At 46.5% G+C, this 20,468-nt stretch overlaps 1 protein-coding gene across 1 annotated transcript; it reads left to right on the plus strand.

Annotated features, from left to right (window-relative positions):
* Positions 1-313: 313 nt before the first annotated feature.
* Positions 314-4,698, plus strand: LOC125539339 (probable serine/threonine-protein kinase PIX13). The gene is made up of 5 exons (XM_048702776.1): positions 314-662; positions 784-1,175; positions 1,731-1,866; positions 3,293-3,435; positions 3,533-4,698. Exons 1-5 carry the CDS (start codon positions 569-571, stop codon positions 4,139-4,141), a joined length of 1,374 nt encoding a protein of 457 aa, XP_048558733.1. The 5' UTR covers positions 314-568; the 3' UTR covers positions 4,142-4,698.
* Positions 4,699-20,468: the final 15,770 nt, after the last annotated feature.

Raw genomic sequence — 20,468 nt, forward strand, 5'->3', positions numbered from 1 at the left:
GACAGTGACCGGACCTGCCGTTTGTCAGCTTCTCCCCGAGATCACTTTCCTCCTCCCTCGCAACTTGCCCGGAAGCCGGAGGCACGTCGAGCAGACACCGGTCGACCGGCCGGTCCTTGATGGCTAACGGGGAGCATCCGGCTTGACCTGCCCAACGTAAACGCATAGGCCATTTCAGCCGCGCGCTTTATCTGGCCACAGAATCGAACCAAAACACATATACAGTACACAGCTGACACGGGGCACGCGTATGCCCGCACCTGCACTGCACCTTGTAACACTGCCATCTTGGGCACAAACAAAGATCCCCAGGGCGACAGCGCCACCAGCCTCCCAGCGGGAAGGTCGGGTCTTCCATAACGCGTAAGCCTCGGCTTCCGCTCGCACGAGCAGAGCAGACGCGCGCGCGGCTCTCCTTTTATATAGGAGTATGTAGTATCTGAAGCGAAGCAGCGTCTCCCGCCGTAGCCAGCCTAGCAGACTCTCTCGAGCTGGAGGAGTACGATTACGATCCTACTGAGCGGAGAGTAAGCCGTCGATCCGTCAAGCTTTCTGCGGTTGAGCTTCCATGGGGAACTGCTTCGGCTCCGAGGAAGCCGAGGTGGAGGCCGTCAAGCAGGGCGGCGTGCAGGGCCACGAGCACGGACATGGACGCCCTCAAGGTAACGCCACTTCTCCCCAGTGCCATTTTGCAGCCGTCTTGGTCCTGAAATCTTACTCAGATTCGCTTCGCTCACTCAATTCCGCGTGGCTCACTCGCTAATTTCCTGTTCGCATGATCAGCGATTGCAAGCCGCGGTGCTCCTCCCATGGCGGCGCCCAAGGCCCACGTCGCCGCGGGCGGCAGGAGGTCCCCGGGCTCGTCGTCCATGAGCAGCGTCACCACCCGGAGCACCAGCGCCAGCACGTCGGCGGGCGGCGGCGCGCAGGAGGGGGCGGAGCCGGAGGGCAGGATCCTGGAGGCGCCCAACCTGCGCATCTTCACGTTCGCGGAGCTCCGGGCGGCGACGAGGAACTTCAAGCCGGACACGCTGCTGGGCGAAGGCGGGTTCGGGCAGGTGTACAAGGGGTGGGTCGACGAGAAGACCATGAACCCGGCGCGCAGCGGCACCGGCATGGTCATCGCCGTCAAGAAGCTCAACCAGGAGAGCCTGCAGGGCCTCGAAGAATGGCAGGTACGCACGCACGCGCCACTCCACCTACCACCAGCTCAACCACACCCATCGCCATTGAAGCCGGCCGGGTCGTTAGCTCGTAGTAGAGAAGTGAAAGAAAGGCGCGCACGCGATCCGGCGGTCCATTTTCTTGACAATCCGGCCCAGAAATGGCGAGAGGATATGCCGCTAAAACTAGCTCGAGCTTACAAAATTGGTTACCGGCACCAATAATTGCCGGCGTGGCTAAGCCTGAGCCAGTTCCACACGGCGCGTTCACATGGCCGGCCAGACGGTCAGACCATCTCTTTCAGATGTTCATACATTTGTATACACTGTACGCAGTTGTTAATTCGCTGGAGTACTGACCACACCACACGTGACACATAAATTTTAGTTGCAGCACAGGTTGGTGCCGTTCTGGTCCCATTTCTCGCGCAGATCATGGTCTGCTGCTAGGCCGAGCAATTTTGCCGCGGTATAGCTGTTTGAGCATGGTGCCGCTATTTGGCATAACCCGCTAGCTATTTAAAACTACGGATCTAACCCGTGGCGCGGGGTGGTAATTTCTTGCAGTGCGAGGTGAACTTTCTGGGGAGGATATCGCACCCGAACCTGGTGAGGCTGCTGGGGTACTGCCTGGAGGACAGGGAGCTGCTGCTCGTCTACGAGTTCATGGCCAAGGGCAGCCTGGAGAACCACCTCTTCAGAAGTGAGTCCTCCTCCTCTCCTATCGCTGCAGTTATTTTTCCTGTCCGTTTCTCTGCAACTTCACCCGTCTGGTCTGATGTCGACTGGGTTGACCTCTTCTGACAACGATCTTGGGTTGTCTACGCTAACTAAGTGTGATGGGATGGGATGGTCTACTCGCAAAAGCCAAATAAACTAGGGTGAAGGTGATGTGATTGTCATCATCAAACTGCTAGTATGGGATTACTTCCTCAGTTGTGCCAACCGATAGTATAACGACATGACAAGAACTGGGACCTGGGCATGCATGACCCGGTCCCGGTACCCGGACGGTGATTAGGACCCCTGGGCCAGAGACAAAAAAGGCCGTCCGGTTTGTATCGTACGCCCGGAGCCCACTTGTGTCTAAAAAACAAATAAGATTGTTGAGATCATTTTTTTTGTTTTCTTTAAGAAACATGAAAGAGTTTTCCCCCTAAATAAATTGAAGTACTAGTAACATAATTTGAACAATCAATTTAATCTTGTTGGGAACTTTAAAACAGGATTAAAGTTGGACATACTTGGGTACCATCAAAGATATGTTCATGTTTACTTGTGATATTGTCTGTACAAACTATAAAATTTTCATGACTATATTTTAATGTCCATTTTTCCTTGAATTAGTGTAATATTTCCTATGAGTTACAAGCATGCTAGTGAAAATTGGGAAACTAAAGAACACAAGTATAATTTCCAATAATTCTCAAAAGGATATTTTGTCTCCATCCGAAAAAAAAATTGGCCAGGCCTAGAAAGGGTGGGCAGCAACTTGCTGGATTTCAAAGCCCAACAATTCTTGTGGACAATACAGGCCCATATATACTTTTTTTCCTCTTATAAATGTGCCTTTTAACGGCCTACCGATTACTTTGAGTACCCCTAAAAACACCTATTACTTTGAGGACTTGAAGCTCCAAAAAATGCACGCCTTAAATTCATAAAGAAAAAAAAATCCACGCCTTAAAATGGGTGTAAATGCGGATAGGGAGTTTATAAGCTCAAATTCACCCTTGTGTGCAATAAAGTCAGAAAATAGTTTAAAAAATTGGCAACAAACATTGTTGAACGTTCTACATACCTGCAAATTTCCATGAAGAAAAAACATTCATAGTGCTCTCAGCAAAAAAAAGAAACTAAAAAGGCTATTTAAAAAAATATTTTGTAGAGCTCATTTTTGTTGTGTTTTTCCTAGACCACCACAGATGTGATTTCATCACAAAAAATTGCGCACAGGAAGAGAACTAAGTAATGCTTGTTGTAACAAAAAAACTATTTTACGAGTTTACTGCTCGTAGTGGTAGCATATGACCTCGAGACTAGAAGGACATTGTTACTATAAATGTGCTTTATTAGTTGAAGCAAACTAAGTCAAGATGATGAAATTAACATGCATTTCGCGGTTGCAGAAGGCGGATCTGTCCAGCCCATCCCATGGGGCCTGCGGCTCCGGATCGCCATCGACGCCGCCCGCGGCCTCGCCTTCCTCCACTCGTCGGAGAAGCACGTCATCTACCGAGACTTCAAGGCCTCAAACATCCTCCTCGACACGGTATGCGCAACGCCTCTTCCATTGCAACAAACCAAAAAACGGCGAAGTTCCACACGCGAAACCTAATTTGTATCCCGCTCTCCTCATCATCATGCAGAACTACAACGCCAAGCTCTCCGACTTCGGCCTGGCGAGGAACGGCCCCACCGGCGGCGACAGCCACATCACCACCCGCGTGATGGGCACCTACGGCTACGCGGCGCCGGAGTACGTGGCGACGGGCCACCTGTACGTGAAGAGCGACGTGTACGGGTTCGGCGTGGTGCTGCTGGAGATGCTGACGGGCCTGCGGGCGCTCGACACGGCCCGGCCCGCGCAGCAGCTGAACCTGGTGGACTGGGCCAAGCCGTACCTGGCGGACCGGCGGAAGCTGCCCCGCCTCGTGGACCCGCGGCTGGAGGGGCAGTACCCGTCCAAGGCCGCGCTGCGGGCCGCGCAGCTCACGCTGAGCTGCCTCGCGGGCGAGCCCAGGAACCGGCCCTCCATGGCCGAGGTCGTCGCCGCCCTGGAGGAGATCGAGCGGATGCGGCCGCGGCACCGGCGCGCGTCGCCGGAGGAGGACAGGGAGAGCGGCAGCGGCGCGTCGTCTCGGAGCGCGGCAGGGCGGAGCGAGCGCCACGGGCACAGGCACAAGCAGCAGTCGCCGCGGCAGAGGTCCGGGACGGACGGCGCCCGGGGCGGCCACCCGTCTCCTCGGGTGAGATGACGATGGCCCAGAGCGAGCTGACTGACTGAGATCTCTCTCGTTGATCGTGATTCGCTGCCGGCTTTTCGGCCCAGCTTTCCCTGTCTTGGGCTTCTCCTGGGCACGTTCCATACTTTCGGCCCACTGGTGCAAAGTGAGGCAGGTCTGCAATTCAAGATGGAGAAAATGTTGGAGAGAGCCCAGTTCTGATCCAGAATCCAGCATCGACATGTCTATCTCATTTCATCAAGTTAACACACGCACATGCGTATACTAATTGCTCTTGGAGGGCGCCAGTGTTGGAATGATGCTCCCTTCTCCTTGACCCAGTATCTGCAAAACTAATTGATGCACCCTCATTGTACGAAAGCAAACCTTTTCCTTTCTTTCTTTCTTTTTCCGGGTTATCTTAGATTTTGATGTATATAACTAGTTTATATGTGACAAAAGTTACTTGTTGTAGATTAGATGATGTGGAGGTCCTGAACGGAAACATGGATGTATTAGCTCCCTGCTGATTGAATTTAATTTGAATGCACGGTTGCGCCTGTTCGGTGAGCAGGCTTTGGGAATGTTTATGGCTAGTGTATATCCAAACAGTGCACTGTTATTACTGTACGTACATGTGCGCGCTGTCTGTACTTCTCGTTAGGTCGCTCCACAGTCCACACCGCAGAGAAATGCAGCGCAGCAGCGTGCATGCATGATGGGAGTCAAGTTCGATCTCCCCGCTTAAAGAAGCCGGTTACCATGTTCTGTAGCACACTGACCGTCCAATTTACAGCTTCATTGAATTTTTGTCCGTGCGCTCTTCAAGGGCATGGCCTATCCCACCTCTGAACATTCCCGTCTCTACACGCGAATGTGCAGTCGCATGCTCTGCTCACGTACTGCTCGCCCATGCAACTTGGTCTCGCGTGCCGCCACGCGCATGCTGCTGCGCTAGCTGATGCATGAACGGGAATCTTATCCGATATCTTCGTGACCCCGGCCGAGATATTCGATACACTTCTGATGCAGAAGAAAACAAGCACGGAGGAAGATGATGTGCTCGCTTCGCGTTCCCTGAATTCACACCCCTGTTCCCTCACGTCCCCGCCTCCCCGGTGTAGATGCGTGCCGTTGGCGGCGTTGGCGGTGCCGCGTCGGCTTGATTGTCAGGTTTAGGTGGACGTGACATGACTGACTTCCAACTCTGCATGTGTCCACAACCGCCCGGCAGACCGCTAATTAAACCCCACGACTCGCCACCTTGGCTGGTGGATGCACGCCTGCACGGCTGCACCTACATCGGCGCTCCTGATTTATTGGTGCTCTCCGGTGGGCTGCGGAAACGGATGCACGCCCCGGCCGCGCGCGCCAGGGTGACCACGCTCCGCGCAACGCATGGCAGAAGGGCTCCATGCATGGCTGCAATCTGGCTGATAGCTGTCGACGCTTTGCAGTTCCCAGACAAACAGGTTACGATTCAGACTTGGAGCCTCGTCCTTTCTGTTTGCCGCGGCCGGGTGCTCGACGCCTGGCCGGCTCATCCCAGCGCCACCTCAAGTGCTCTCTCCGGGCACTGTACCCCGCGCGCCGTGCTGCAGTTGACACGAGCAAGATCGAGTCAGCGCGTGTCAGGCTAGGCAGACTGCCGATCGAGTCAGCGCGCGTCAGGCTAGCCAGACTCTGTAGCGACCGCCGATCGGTCTGCACTTGTCTGCAGCGGCTGCGTGTGTAGCGTGAGCGTACAAAGGTGCACCGCGTCCATCGTTTTGCCGTCGTTCTCAATGATGGTTTCGCCGGCAGGGCCCAGGTATATGCTGCGGAGCCCTTGATGAAAGCGAAGAAGGACAAGGTTTACATCAGCAGCGATTTGGAATGGACCTGCCGATCACATGGGTGACGGGTACATATCCGATCGACTGATTGGTTCATCTCCAATTTTGCAGTACATTGGAGATGCGATACTCTGCTTAATTAGTTGGCGGTTAATCGGGAGCAGTCAGGTGGTACTGCAAAATTGAATCCACCCAGCGGCTCTCCTCCGTGTGGTTTCTCTCATAACTACTTCTTCTGTCTCAAAATATAAGAACGTTTTTAACACTACACTAGTATCAAAAATATTCTTATATTATAGGACGGAGAGAGTACTTCGGATTAACTGCCTTAGACCGTACGAATGTAACGGTCAAAGATAGCAGCTCTGCTTAGGTTCCTTATATGGCGGAACCAATCCACAAAGGTTTAAGTCCTAAATTTGGTATTGATCATCCTTTTTTTTTAATTTATTTCAGATTTTTTGATAAGGTGCTTCAAAAAACACCAAGTCTATGACGAACTACGAAGTAATTTGCCTAAAAAACTGTGAAAGTAATAGAAATAATAATCCTACATTCATGGACTATTTACAGGAGTTGTAAGGAATATACCAACTATAATCTCTTATATCCTGAATCTCATGGGATGGGCTTCTCCTCTCTCCTTACATCTCCAACAAAAGTGTGCCATCTAACTAGGATCCGTAGAATCCGTACCAGAGGCTCCATAACTCTAGCATTACTCGGATGGAAAACATGAAATCATAGGGCAGACAGCAGGGCCACATGGTCTCATATATTTTGTTACCGAAAAGGGCTCTCACCCCGTTTTATACATAAACGGGTTTGCTATTTAACAGTCAAGCGTTTTTCAATTCGTCAACATTCAAATTTGTGTCCGTCCGTTCTTCCGCGGAGATTCGTGCTAGTTTTCTTTTTTTCTTCGTACTGGCGCCCTGTTTCCTTCGGTTGGTTTTCTTTTACCGGGTTCGGTTTTTCTTTGTCTAAACCCGTAACCGCGCCCGTCCTGTTGTTTTTTTGTCCTGTTTGAATTTTGGAGTGGGTGTCGTACCCTTTCGTTTGGTCATTCTGTTTCGATAAGGCCGGGGGAGAGAGCTCGAGCGGCGGCGGAGAGGAGGCGATTCATGGTGATTCCGAGCTATACCACCGTTGGATTTTGATTTCTCCTCCCTTTTCTCTTCGTTCCCCGGCTGCCGAGGTTGGTTCCCCTTGTCTCTCGCGTTCCCCTTGGTCCTGTAGTTCCAGATCTATGTGAGTTTCGTGGTCGTGGATCGTCTGTTTGCTCTTGTTTGTGGATCTGTGGTAGGTGCTGTTGTGTTGTTCTAGTCCACCCTTCGTAGTCTGCCCAATTTCCCCCCTCCATTCTGCTCGCCTGAGTTGTGTAGGAGCTTGTAGTTGCGGGTTCTAGGTATGTAGTTGTGTAGGAGCTTGTAGTTGCGGGTTCTAGGTATGTAGTTGTGTAGGAGCTTGTAGTTGCGGGTTCTAGGAGCTTTGTGGTTGTTTTTCTCTCCTGACGTGTGCTAGGCTTTAGTTTTGTCTATTTTGTGCGGTAGATGGTGGAGGAACACGTACTGGTAGTTGCAGCGGTTGATTTGCCTTTTAGTTGCAGTGGTGTCTGTCCCCTTGCTGTTAGATGATAGTTGTAGGTGGCTGGTCATGAATTCCCTCCGGTAACTGAGTTGTGTCTGAATGTGTTTCAAGAATCTCACTGAATTTCATGCTTGTTTTCCAGTGAAATTTCCAGTTGAACTTCAGTTTCCTTTCTCTGTATTTTGTAGTCTATTATTAGTGTACTTACCTTGTAACTTGCACTGTTATATGAGTGTACTAACTATGTAATTATTATGTAATATCAATGTATTTACGGTCTAATATCAGTGTATTTACTTTGTTACTTGCACTGTAAGATCAGTATACTAACTATGTAATTACACTGTAGTATCAGTGTACTTACACGGTAAATCACAGTGTAATTTCAGTTTAATTTTACTCTGCAATCCTAGTGATTTCAGCATGTGGTTAGTTAGTCATGCAAGTGGATCTCTGTGTATTGTAGCTCAAAATTACTGTGGATCTTACCCATTTCAGTGTAACTACTGTAATATGTTTGCAGAACCTCCCTGTCCCTGCTTTTACAGTGTAATACTCCCATTTTACAATGTAATTCTCCCATATTTTTTGTAATTACCGTGTAATATGTTCTAGTAGTATGACTGTGTAATTACAGTGTTATACTCCATATTACAGTGTAATTCTCATAATTCTCCCATGTTTGTAATTGTTGTGTAATTTGTCCTAGTAGTACTTCCAAATACTGCTAGAACAAATACTGCCCATGTTTGTAATTTACTAGATTTTTTTTACAGTGTAGTACTTCCAAATACTGCCAGAATTACAATGTAACTTTCCTCCCAGAATTACTGTGTAATTTATCATCCAATTACAATGTAATTTGTCGTAGCAGTGTTCTGTAATTTTTCCTCTGATTCCAGTGTAAATCCTGATTACAGTGTCCTGAGATATGCAAGTTTTTTCAGTGTATTATGCCATGGAATCACTGTGTAATTTGTCCTAGTAGTTACACAGTAATTTAGCCTAACTAGTGTATATGCCCAGATTTACAGTGTATTATGCACTAGAGTCACTGTCTAGTATGCCCAGGTTTACAGTGTAATTATGCCCAGATTAACCTAGTTTTTGTAGTGTAATGTTCATGCTTTAGCTCTGTAATTTTCAGGTTTGGATTTATGGGAAAGCTTCGGAAAGTCTCTCACCAGGATGTTCCGTTAGTGTCATCTTTTGAGAGTGCAGATCCCATCCGTGAACCATTCGTTCCTAATGACTTTGCGGAAGATGGATCATATCTAATGTCTACGGTAGTTATTTTTCTGTTATTTTTTTCTAGTTATTTTCTTTTTGAGTTTATGTAATCAATTTATTTATTTTGGCTTTGTTGTCTTTTTCCGTTTTTAGGAACTTTCTGGTGATGAGGGAGCCTTTGACAAAGCTCTTTTCAAGTTCTATGTTAATCAAGTTAGTTATCTGCTTTCTCTTTCTTGTTCTTGCTGTTTTATGTTGTTGGTTATTTTCTCTTGTTGAGGTGACTTTTGGCTTTATGTTTTTTCAGAAAGTAAAATCACTGAAGAGGAAGTTGTCATCTGCTGGTAGAAGAAATGTGGTTAGTCCTTTTCCTCTTGCCATGATGCTCTCGTTCAATATTAGCTTGTTCATCTTATTATTTACCTTTTTAGTGCACTTCTTTGATATCTCTTTCCTTTTTGTTTGTTGTAGAGGCAGAAATGGTCTACTGATTTCCCGACTTGTCTGACCTTCATCAGATATTTCTGGAAAGTTTTTCTCTGGGGTAGTTGATGGCATGTGTGATCGGCATAAGGCTGTAATCCAGACCTATGGCATGGGGCGTCTTCTTAATTTTGTTAGGACCGAGGTTGCTCTTAGGCTAGTTAAGTGGCTTGCCAGTAGGTTTGACGTACCTGCTTCTGAGTTCCAGTTAAAAAAGAAGTTCATCCCAATCACCAAATATGACATTCACAATATCCTTGACCTCCCAGTAGATGGTGAGCCACTTCTTTGTGATCCCGAGTCAGGCCGTGATTTTGTCCTCTCTCATTTCAATCTGTCAAGTATTCCTCCCGTTTCTTTCTTTGCCAACAAGCTGAAATCTTCTGAAGTTGAGTTGCCTGACGACGACATTTTCATATGCTTCATGATTGTTACTTTCTCCTCATTTCTATGTCCAAACTCTAGCCTCAGTCCTAGTCCAAAGTATCTCATATCAAGGATTGTCGCTCTGTTTGCAAGCTCGATCTGTCGCAATTTGTTTATGAGTGGTTGTTGTCTAGTATTAAGAAATTCAAGGATTCTACTAAAGTTGCTCCGAAGAGATCTTTGACGTTTAGTGGCTGCCATTACGCCTTGGCTGTAAGTTTTTGTCATATGTAGCTTATTCCACTGATCGTGTAGTGTCCTTTTTCTTTCTTTTTTTAACCTTGTTTGTGTTTGTTGTTATAGGTTTCTTACCTTGATCATCTCAATTTCGGTCCCCACTCTGTCCTTGATGTCAAGTCTCATCTACTAGCATGGAGAGGTAACAAAGTCAAGCAGTTTGCAGAGCTTGATAGAAACAATAGCCGCTCTTATGGGAAGAGGCCACTGAAGGCTTTTTGTCCTACAGTTCATGTGCAGGTATTTGTTTTTGTATTGTTCATTTTCTTTATTGCTTTTGGTTATCTTTTTAATTTCCTTTTGGTGTGTGTAAACTTGTTTCTATTTTTGCAGGAGCGTGTTGATAAATCTACAGCAAGTAAGGATGTTGAATTTCCTCCTCGCAATGCCTTGTTTGCAGTGATTGTTCTGAATTCTTTTGGCCCTCGGTTTGGCTCCAAGGTACTTGATATGTGTATATTTTCATATGTAGTGTTTTCATATATGTAGTAATCAGTGTTTACTTTGGCTTTTTTGCATTTTTTATTACTTGTCTCATTTCTCGGTTGTTTATTTTGTTCAGACTACTCAGGAACTTGCTGAGCTTGTTGAGGATAGGAACAAAGACAAACCCAAGATATTTGTTGATTGGCCAGAGTCTCTTATTATTGAGGTGTTGGAATGTTTGTCCCGGTGCCCTTTGCACACAAACACTGCTCCTGCAACAAAAGTTTTTGTCAGTGAGGATATTTCACAGAATAAATTCTCTTTTGGTTAGTTGCATTTTTCCCTTGTATTTTTGCTTTCTCATTTTATGTATTCATTTTGACTTTCATTAGTTTAGTTTTTGTCTCTTTCTTTACTTTATCTCATTTTTGTTGCTTTGTTTCGAGATATTGTGCAGGCAATAAGTTTGTTTCTATTGAGACCGTTATTCCTGATAAGAAACGTGCAAGCATTGAGGATATTCCATCCAGTGAAGTACATGTAGAGATTCCAAATATAGGCCAGGCTACCCCTAATGCTGCTCGTGATGTTACTGATGGTGGTATTCACAATCCAGTGTTAATCTCTAGTACTTCTATAGCTCATAAAGCGGATCAGGTTCTTTTTCCTTTTTAGTCATTTTTTATGGTTCTTGATAGTTCCAGTGTTAATCATTTTCATCTAATTGTTTTGTCCCCTTTGCTTTGGTAGAGTGTGTCAAATCAAGACCCAGTCCCTTCCTTGTCGATCTTCGGTGAAGCTAACGCTGAAGCTGGTACTTCAAAGGATATGTTCTCAGCAAGAGCAAATTCATCTTATGGTATTTTTGGTTTTAATTTATTTGCCTCTATCCTTTGTCCTCTGCTTTTCCTTTTCGAATTGATTGTTTATCTTCTTGTGTTTATTCTTTTCTTTTTGTAGGTTATTTTCCTTCAGCAACTGGATGTGCTATTCTTGCCGTTGGTTCTAGCATATTGGAATCAGGTATTCACTATGTAATTTGCCCATAGTTTTCAATGTAATTTAACATAGGATCACTGTGTAATTCTTCTTCTTGTTTCAGTGTAATTCAATACAGAATTACTATGAAATTCATCCCGTAGTTTCAGTGTAACTCATTGTAGAATTACTGTGTAACCTGTAGTTTCAGTAATTATATCTAGAGTTACTGTGTAATTCTTCTCGTAGCTTCAGTATAATTCACTATATAATTACTGTGTAATTCATCCTGTAGTTTTAGTGTATTTATGCAAATTACTGTCTAATTGTAAAGTTTTCCGGCTATGTAATTCCCTGACTTTTTTATATGAGCCATGATTCCAGTGTAAGTTCCCTAGATTTCACGATGGTTTATATATGTATTTAGAGTGTACTTTGTGTAAACCAGGTCAGGGTTTTGCCTGACCCGTTTTTGCCGAAATACAAAAAATAAAGTGGCTGGTGGGAGGGTTTTTTGGGACATACAGGTGTCATTTTCATTTTCTACGAAATTTGAATGTTGTCAAATTGAAAATCAGTCGAATGTCAAATAGACAGTCCCTACATAAAGCACCCACCATCAAACAATCTGTCACAAACTCACGCCAAACACCACACACAAAACACGAGTAAATAGCATAAAACTAGTTTACAGGCTAGGGTTTCAAAAAAAAACTATCAGATTTTAATTTTTCTCAAAAAACTACCAAACGCACGGTCGGCTGTTTTAAAAAACCCATAACCGTAGTGACTAGCGATTTAACCGTTTTTCTGACCGATTGGGCCCACCGATCAGGCCACGTGGCCCAACGCGCGGACGACACATCAGTTAACGGCCGTTAGCCGACCGGTCCGGTCAGAACTGGGTAAATACCCCTATGTCGGTCGCTCCGTCCCCTGCCCGCTCACTCCCCTGCTTACTCTCCCACTCCCCTGCTCCCAGTCCCCTGCTCTAGTACGAGCTCACTGTCGCTCCCCTTATCCTTAAATTGTGTTTGATTTTGTCCGGCTCAACCTATTTGAGACGCATACTTGAGCGAGCTTTACATAATTTTCGTGGGATGGACTTCTCCTCTCCCCGTAAATCTCCAACCAAAGCGTGCCAACTAACTAGGATTCGTGGAATCCGTACAAGGGATGCTACGTAATTCTAGCATTTACTCGGATGGAAACATGAGATGCATCGCGCAGGCAGCGCACTAATCCTACACTACAAACAGTTACTAGCAGTTTTACGTAATTTTCCTTCACCCGTTTCTCCCAAATTCAGTTTCGTATGTGTAGCATTGCTCCAGGCCGCGGGGCCACGTGGTCTTGTATACTCCTTCCGTTTCTAAATATAAGTCTTTGTAGAGATTTTACTATAGACTACATACCGAGCAAAATAAATGAATCCACACTCTAAAATGCATCTACATACATATGTATGTGGTTCATAGTAAAATCTCTCCAAAGACTTATATTTAAGAATGGAGGGAGTATTTTCTTAGTATAGTGTATTTATATCATTTCTTTCTCTGGAAAGACTATGTGGAGGTGGCCTGGCCTCCTATTCCACACGCCCCCAACATATCAATATCCAATCGACACTTATATCACATACCAGTCTGCTGAGCCTGTAAATGGATGAACTGTGTTTCTTAGTGTAATGAGTATGCGGCCTTCCGACGAATCAAGATGAGCCGCACATGAACCAGTTCAACCGCCAATTAAGTGTCATATACCATGAGGACTGTACCTGCTTTCTCAACTTGTCACTTGGGTGGTGACGTGAGATATATAGGACTATACCTGTAACAGGGAAGTTAGGGATACAGGAGGACGTCCCTCTCCGGATTTACTCCTTGGCGAGCGAGCGCTGCGACGCTCGATTCCCATGCGGGAATTGTTGGAACCGTGGGCCCCTTTTTCTTTCCTAATAAATCTCCCCCCAATCTAACCGTGGGGTCTTTTCTCAAATAAATCTCTCTTTCTTCCCCTGAGATCTCCCTCCAATCTCTCTCTCTCTCCTCCCTCTAATCTCTCTCCCCCCCTGATTTTAAGGGGGTGGGTGGGTGCATGCATCCTGCTTTTGTTTCATGGGCCTTACTTATGTTTACGGTTTGCATGCAAATTAAAAAAAGGAAATAAAGGAAAAGGAAAGCGAGCGCTCCGACGCGCGAGCGCTAATTAGCAACGCCCAGAAAGGTCACGTAAACATGCAGGTTCGTTAATTTAGCCAAGTCTCACTGTAAGTTAGCCCCCATTATCAGCCGTCCGTTAAAGATCCGACGCTGTAGATTGACGTATTTCCATACTGAAAATTTTAAAGTGTTCAGAAAAAATTGAAAATAATCCAATAAATCGTAAATATTTTGTTTTGTATTCTGGGAAAGTTTCAACCCATTTGGATGTATGGTTTGTGATTAAATAGCTTTGTGAGTTCAAACAAATAAAAAATAGGTATTCGCAAATTATACATCCAAATGGTTTGAAATTTTCATAGAATACTAAACGAAATGTTTACGATTTATTGGAACACTTAAAAAATCATTTGAAATATGGATCAGTCCGGTCCGTCGGATCTTTAATGGATGACTGATAGAGGAGGCTAAGTTACGGTGAGACTTAGCTTCATGAAGTCACTAAAGTTGTGCCCGGTACACACACCCCGTTTCATTGCCCGAATATCCTATTCGTACGGACAGATTCATTGCATCGATCTTTTCAGTGGACTTGGCGGATGGAGAGCATAAGAGCATGAGCATGATTAATAATATAGCCAACTGCTGGCTATAGCATATTGACATGTCATTTATAGCCAATGTAATAGTCAACACGTATAATAGTTAGATATATGAAAGTACTTTATCAATATGTGGCTCACCTTCCACTCTCCCAGAGCTTCTTGGAGCTCGTGCTACAGCCGGCTGCAAGTCTGCAACCCGCTTCTTTTCTCTTTCCTATTCTCTCCCAACTCAGCAACAATATAATATTTAAATCCTTATAGCATGCTTACATCATCTTATTATACTTGCTCTAATTGGTTTGGTGCCAAAAATTGGCATGCCAATGTTTGCCATCGTGATAAATATTGGCTACTACTTGGTTGGTTATCGAGTTGTCTTGCCTATCTCACACAAAGTTACCAATAGTTGGCAAGTATTGGTTTTGCTAATATTTGGCAATGCCAACATTTGGCTAGCAAAATATTGGTAGCAAACCAATCATGCTCGGAATCGCAAAGGGAAACGTTTGTAATCAGCGGGCCGGTCGAACTTTCGGCCGGTCACGCTCGCTCGCGAATACTGGCGGGCCACCAATCGTTTCCTTATCTACTCACAGAGGGAGCGTCGCATCAACTCATTCCTGTTCGCGTCTTCTTCTTCCTTCGCGTCTTCTTCAACAGTTTCTCTTTCCCTCCCTCTTCCTCACAGAAACCCACCATGGATCCACTCGATTGTGATCAATCTTTTGTTCGTGTCGCGCCTCTCTCCTCCATACAGTACTCCATCATGGATCCCAAGAGGCGGATGCTGGAACCAGCATGTTTTTTTGCTGGATCCAACATGTGTTTTTGTTGGAACCACCTTGCGCCATTCATGGAGCCACCGGAGCATCGGTGTTGCGATGGGGCGCATCACGGAGAAGTGCGCTGGATGCTGGAACCGGCGCCCGTTGTTGCTAGAACCATCGCACACGGATGCTTCGAACAGGGCACCTCGATGCGTTGCGACGATGATGGGCGTGGTGACCGTCGCCAATACAGGAGTTGCAACCAACGACAAAATTTGCTGGAACTAGCAGCACAAAAGCTACAACCGCCTGCAAAATAAGCAACTACCGGCAACCAAAAAGTCTTGTTTTGCTACAACACACCACCGGCGTCACAGTTTTGCTACCACCGTGTCGCCTTTTTGTTACAACCGGAGTTTCTTTTTGCTACAACCGGCTGCCGGTGATGCTAGAACTGGCAATGCGACAAACTACGAGCGGCTGACGGGGCTGCTACAATCCATTGTTGGAGATGCTGGAACCTGTAGTGTGACGAGCCGCGAGCGGCATACATAGATGCTACAACCGGCTGGGCATAAAGCAACGCCCCATGGCGTTCTTTTGCTGGAAGTGGGCGTCGCTGATGTTGCAACCTTCATCGACGGATGCTACAACCGTCAACAACGGGAGCTACAAGCAACGACGGTGAGCTACTAGCCCGCTTCAATGAGCGATGATGAGACAATGGCGATGCTGCAACCGGGAAGTAGGAATGCTTCAATGGCGAGCCCGAAAAGCTTCAACGGTGACTTTTTTATGCAACCAGTGCGGCGAGCTGTTGGTTCAACGACGGCAGGGTGGCGGAGCCGCGATGGCGTGCCTATGTGCTCCAACCATGGGGTCGGTCAGGAGCAGAGCGGTGCCCGCATGCAACACGTCAAGCTGCTGCTAGGAGGGGTCGCGCGCTTGAAGCCGCTGATAGGGAAACGACGCGGGCATGACCTGCAGCACGCCGGAGATGATGTCGGGACCAGGGGAAAGAAAGATCTGGTGAAGGAAAGGGGAATTTTCCATCAGGGAGTTGAGAGGCAGGGAGGAAGACGACATGATGGAGGGGTAGAAGAGAGATCTGACGGCTATATATTAAACAAATCAAGGGCCCGCGTTGGACCGGCCGAAAGTTTCGGCCAATGCCCCGGCGCCTATCAGTCACCAATCGCAAATGAGTGCGGCACAGTCAAACAGAGGAGGAACTGCAGCAAAGTCCACTAGCGCTGCATATTAGGGGAAGAAGTTTTGTTTCTCGGGAGCGTTTGCTTCCGGATGAACAATATCTCAAAATAATTGGTAAAATGTTGTAAAAAAATTTCTGATGTTTTCTATGGATATTTGACAATTTTTATGCGGAATGGAGCAATAGTGTTTCGCCGATAAAAAGACAAATTTGGGTTGACATTTTAGGGTAACATTTGGTGTTAATTTGTTTTTTTGCATACGCCAAACTGCTTAACCTTTTCGCCTAAAATTTTGCACGCAGCATTCGGATGTGACTATAAATACATAAAAAAAATTGCTGGGATTTTTTTTGTGACATTCCAAAAAATATTTTCCGCGGGCAGCAGCATGTGCTTCGGGCAGTCTAATTGGATTTCCGTGCATCTGCGAACTACTAACCGACTACCTATTTGCATGCTATGGATAGCTCGTCCTTTTAAAAGCCCCGCCCGTTCTCTCCCAAGTTCAGTTTCGTATGTGTAGCATTGCTCCAGGCCGCGGGGGCCACGTGGTCTCATATATTTTCTTAGTATAGTGTATTTATATCATTTCTTTCTCTGGAAAGACTATGTGGAGATGGCCTGGCCTCCTATTCCACACGCCCCCAACATATCAATATCCCATCGACACTTTAGATACTGCATCACATACCAGTCTGCTGAGCCTATAAATGGATGAACTGTCCTTCTTAGTGTAATGAATATGTGGCCTTCCGACGAATCAAGATGAGCCACACATGAACCAGTTCAACCGCCAATTAAGTTATAATAATACCATGAGCACTGTACCTGCTTTGTCAACTTGTCACTTCGGTGGTGACGTGAGGACCAACAGAGGACGTCCCTCTCCGTTTCTTAATGCGCCACAACCAGAAAGGTTACGTAAACATGCTGGTACACACACATTATTCCCTATTAACCTGGAAGTTCTTTTCAGATACAAGGAAATGATTCAGTTCTAGAACCAAAGATCGTAGTTCTCAAAAAAGAAAAGAAAAAAAATCATAGTTCTTGAACAAGCACTCAAAAAGATTCGTTTCATTGCATGAAAATCCTATTCTTACGTACAAATTCGTTGCGTCGCTCCTTTCAACGGACTTGGCGGATGGCAGCTCTCAAAAATGAGTGCGACACGATCAAACAGAGGAGGAACTGCAGCAGAGTCCACTAGCGATGCATCTTAAGGAGAAGGACGTTTTGGCTCCCGGGAGCATTTGCTTCGAGACGAACAGTATCTCAAAATAATTGGTAAAATGTTTTAAATTTTTTTTGATTCTTTTCTATGGATGTTTGTGCTAGTGTCACAGACATGCTTGATAATTTTCACATGAAACTGGCCAATAGTGTTTTGTTGATGAAAAAACAAATTTGAAATAACATTTTGGGATAACATCTGGTGTTAATTTGTTTTTTTTCATAGGCCAAAATGTTTAACCTTTTTGCCTAAAATTTTGCAGGTAGCATTTCGATGTGACTATGAATACATAAATAATTTATTGGGAGTAGTTTTTGACATTTCAAGAAATATTTTTCGCGGCCGCAGCACGTGCTTCGGGTAGCCTAATTGGATTTCCGTGCATCTGCGAATTACTACACCAACTAGTACCTAATTTTTGCATGCTACGGATAGCTCGTCCTTGACAGCACCGCCCGCGCGGCTCCACTCACTCAACAGCCGGTACTACTGCCGCCGTTATCAGCTTGCCAGATCGCCGTCGCGCACGTCGCACGCGCGCGACGGGCAACGGGGCAAGGCAAAGCTTCTAGAGAGCGTTGTCTGGACTGGCCCCCACGCCTTCAGGGTCATCGTACTGCAGCCGAGTGCGTCGCGTACGTGTCGGTGCTCGTCTCCACGGGGCTTACATACAGATCAAACGTACAGTGGCGGCTTAATGGAAGGTTGGCGGGAGTTAGGAGAGTATAAAAACCTGACGGTGAGATCTGAGTGTTGTACAGTACTGATGTAAGCAGACAAGCGTGGCTAGCACAGCCGCACGTGCAGGAGGTCCGGCGATCGACGGCGAGGCGGCCCGTGCGGCCTCCGCTCGTGCTCGTCCCCCTGCGACCGATGTACAGTTGGAGTACTTGGGGACGTCAAATTCAGTAGCTGACAAGTTGAGAGCTCCTTAATTAGCCGATAGGTAATCGCGTACTCCTATGTGCAGTTCGACAGTTCAGCTCGCCCCGTTCTGATTCAGAACGTCTGAACACGGGGAAGAGAGATCAGGCCGGCGCCATGCATGCGTCCAAGGAGCCAGCTAGTTAGAGGGGTGTCGCGTCCTGCACTGCACCCGTGATCGTGTGAACTCTCTCTGTGCTTTGTCGCCGGAGGTGCTCCACGCGGACACGGGCGACGTCGACTGAATCACGCGCGCGGCCCCTGCCCGCCTTTGTCGACCACGCTCTGGCCCCTCGGCGAAGTGTTGTTTTGCGCAAATGGGGACGATGATGAGGAGGAAGGACGCACTGGCGTCGCGTGTGGGACAACTCACAACTGTCCGCCCACACAAGACCGGCGAGGCCGAGTGCCTCGCCGCCTCCGCACTTGTTTCCCTCTCCACCATTGTAATAAAGGGGGGCCTTTTTTGGTTGGTAGGGAAAGCGATCGGTGCCCACGCAACGCTGCTCATCATTCAGTAGAGGAGTGCAGGATGATCGTGGAATTGGTTGACGTTTGTCTGGCTAAGCAGTACGTAGGCAGGGAGGTCGTTTTTTTCCCCTGAGTTTGGGGAGACCGTCGTTCATCGGAGTCAATTTGTGGAAAGGAAAAATAATTGAAGGTGCAGCTGAAGGGAATGTTTAGCAAGATCGTTAGCACAAAGCATGATCAGTTTTGTGCAAGTAGTAGGCGAACCGCTGCTACCTAACCTGCGCGCGTCACGTTTCTTGCACGCAACCAAGAGAGAGTCCACGATCATTCCACAAACCCCGCACTCCCCGAGTGCAGGCACAAATGACACTGTCCACTGATTCCTTGACTCCTTGTAGAGGATATACCAAGAAAAACACGCGGTTAGCTGGATTCGATCCAATCAATCTAGGGTTCGAGACAGTCCAAAACAAATTGGTGATTTATAATGAATGGAAATTAAGTTGAAACTTTGCAGCGTATAATCACTCACGCAACAATTGTCCTTTTCTTATTGCGCAGCCACTCCATTGATTATACTCATATATTTTCTCTGGACAGATAAAGAAAGATGGTTGCCTTCCGCTTTCTTAAAAAAAAAGAACAAAAAATGTCATACACAAAATATGTGCCAACGTCCTTGTGAGATTGGAAACAAAATAAAAAACGATAAACACTAAATTTTTCTGGTGAAAATGCCTTGTTCGTTCTTATCTTACTGGACAAATACCCTTACAAAACTAAATATATATCGAAATCCTATCCAATTTAGATTATCTTCACCGCTTGTTCGTTCTTATCTTAGTGGACAGGTTGTTGAAGAATGATGAAAGTGTTGTTGTGAAGATGGGGATCCATGTAGTGCTGAAGGAGGCAACCTCTCTCTCTCTAACCAGCTGCAAGCGCGGGTCGGCCCCGATTGAAGGGTGCTTCAAGCCGTGACAGATTGGTCCCCTCGACGTTGTGCGGTGGATCCTGTTGGTAGCTATTTATCTTTAGTATGTTGTTCTTTTTGTGCGTTGGTCCGGATTTGTTGGGCAGCTGTGATCCTAGTTGCTGCCCTGTGGGATTGTAACCTTTAACTCGTTTCATTTTGGTCTGGTTTGATGTGGCGCTATCAGGTTTTTGCCTCGTAGTAGATGTTTCGTCGAGCATCTATAGCGTTTTTCTTGATAGTGTCCCAACCCGCTCCCTCCTTTCCAGTCTCCTGTTTTCGGCGTGATATTTCATTGTTGGTGTTTGTAACTCCAAAATAGTCTGGATAATGTAATATTTCTGTTAGGTAATAATGGAACGGGGTTGCCCAGTTGAAAAAAATATATCCTATTTGAACCCACACTATATGAACTTTTTTTGCGAGGAGAATAGCAAGACTAGAAGACAAAGAAACAGTGGCACAACACACCCCAGAAAGAAAGAAAGTTACAGACTGGTCCATGGGGACCTGATTCACCACATTCACCATCGCGAGATGCCGGTGTGCCGCCACCGCCTCCCGGAACCCGCAAAATCACTGGACACGCACACGGATTCATGGTGGACGGAAAGTCTTCATCTTCGGCCAGAGACCATCACGACGAAGATGGGGGAAACCAGATATGCATCGCCACCACTGGAGCCGCTGGTACCTCGAGACACAACAATCAGTCCTGAAATCCACGAACACCCACTGTTTCACGCAAGCGACAAAAGACCAACCAGCCGGTCCGACCTGTCATCCCGAGAGACGTTATGGTGAA

The sequence above is a fragment of the Triticum urartu genome, chromosome 2 (assembly GCF_003073215.2).
Source record: "Triticum urartu cultivar G1812 chromosome 2, Tu2.1, whole genome shotgun sequence".
In the NCBI taxonomy this organism is placed as follows: Eukaryota; Viridiplantae; Streptophyta; class Magnoliopsida; order Poales; family Poaceae; genus Triticum; species Triticum urartu.

Coding starts and splice junctions, on each gene's coding strand:
- LOC125539339 (XM_048702776.1), top strand. CDS start 569: ATGGGGAACTGCTTCGGCTCCGAGGAAGCCGAGGTGGAGGCCGTCAAG. Junction 1,176..1,730: donor AGGGCCTCGAAGAATGGCAG/GTACGCACGCAC, acceptor AATTTCTTGCAG/TGCGAGGTGAACTTTCTGGG. Junction 1,867..3,292: donor GGAGAACCACCTCTTCAGAA/GTGAGTCCTCCT, acceptor TCGCGGTTGCAG/AAGGCGGATCTGTCCAGCCC.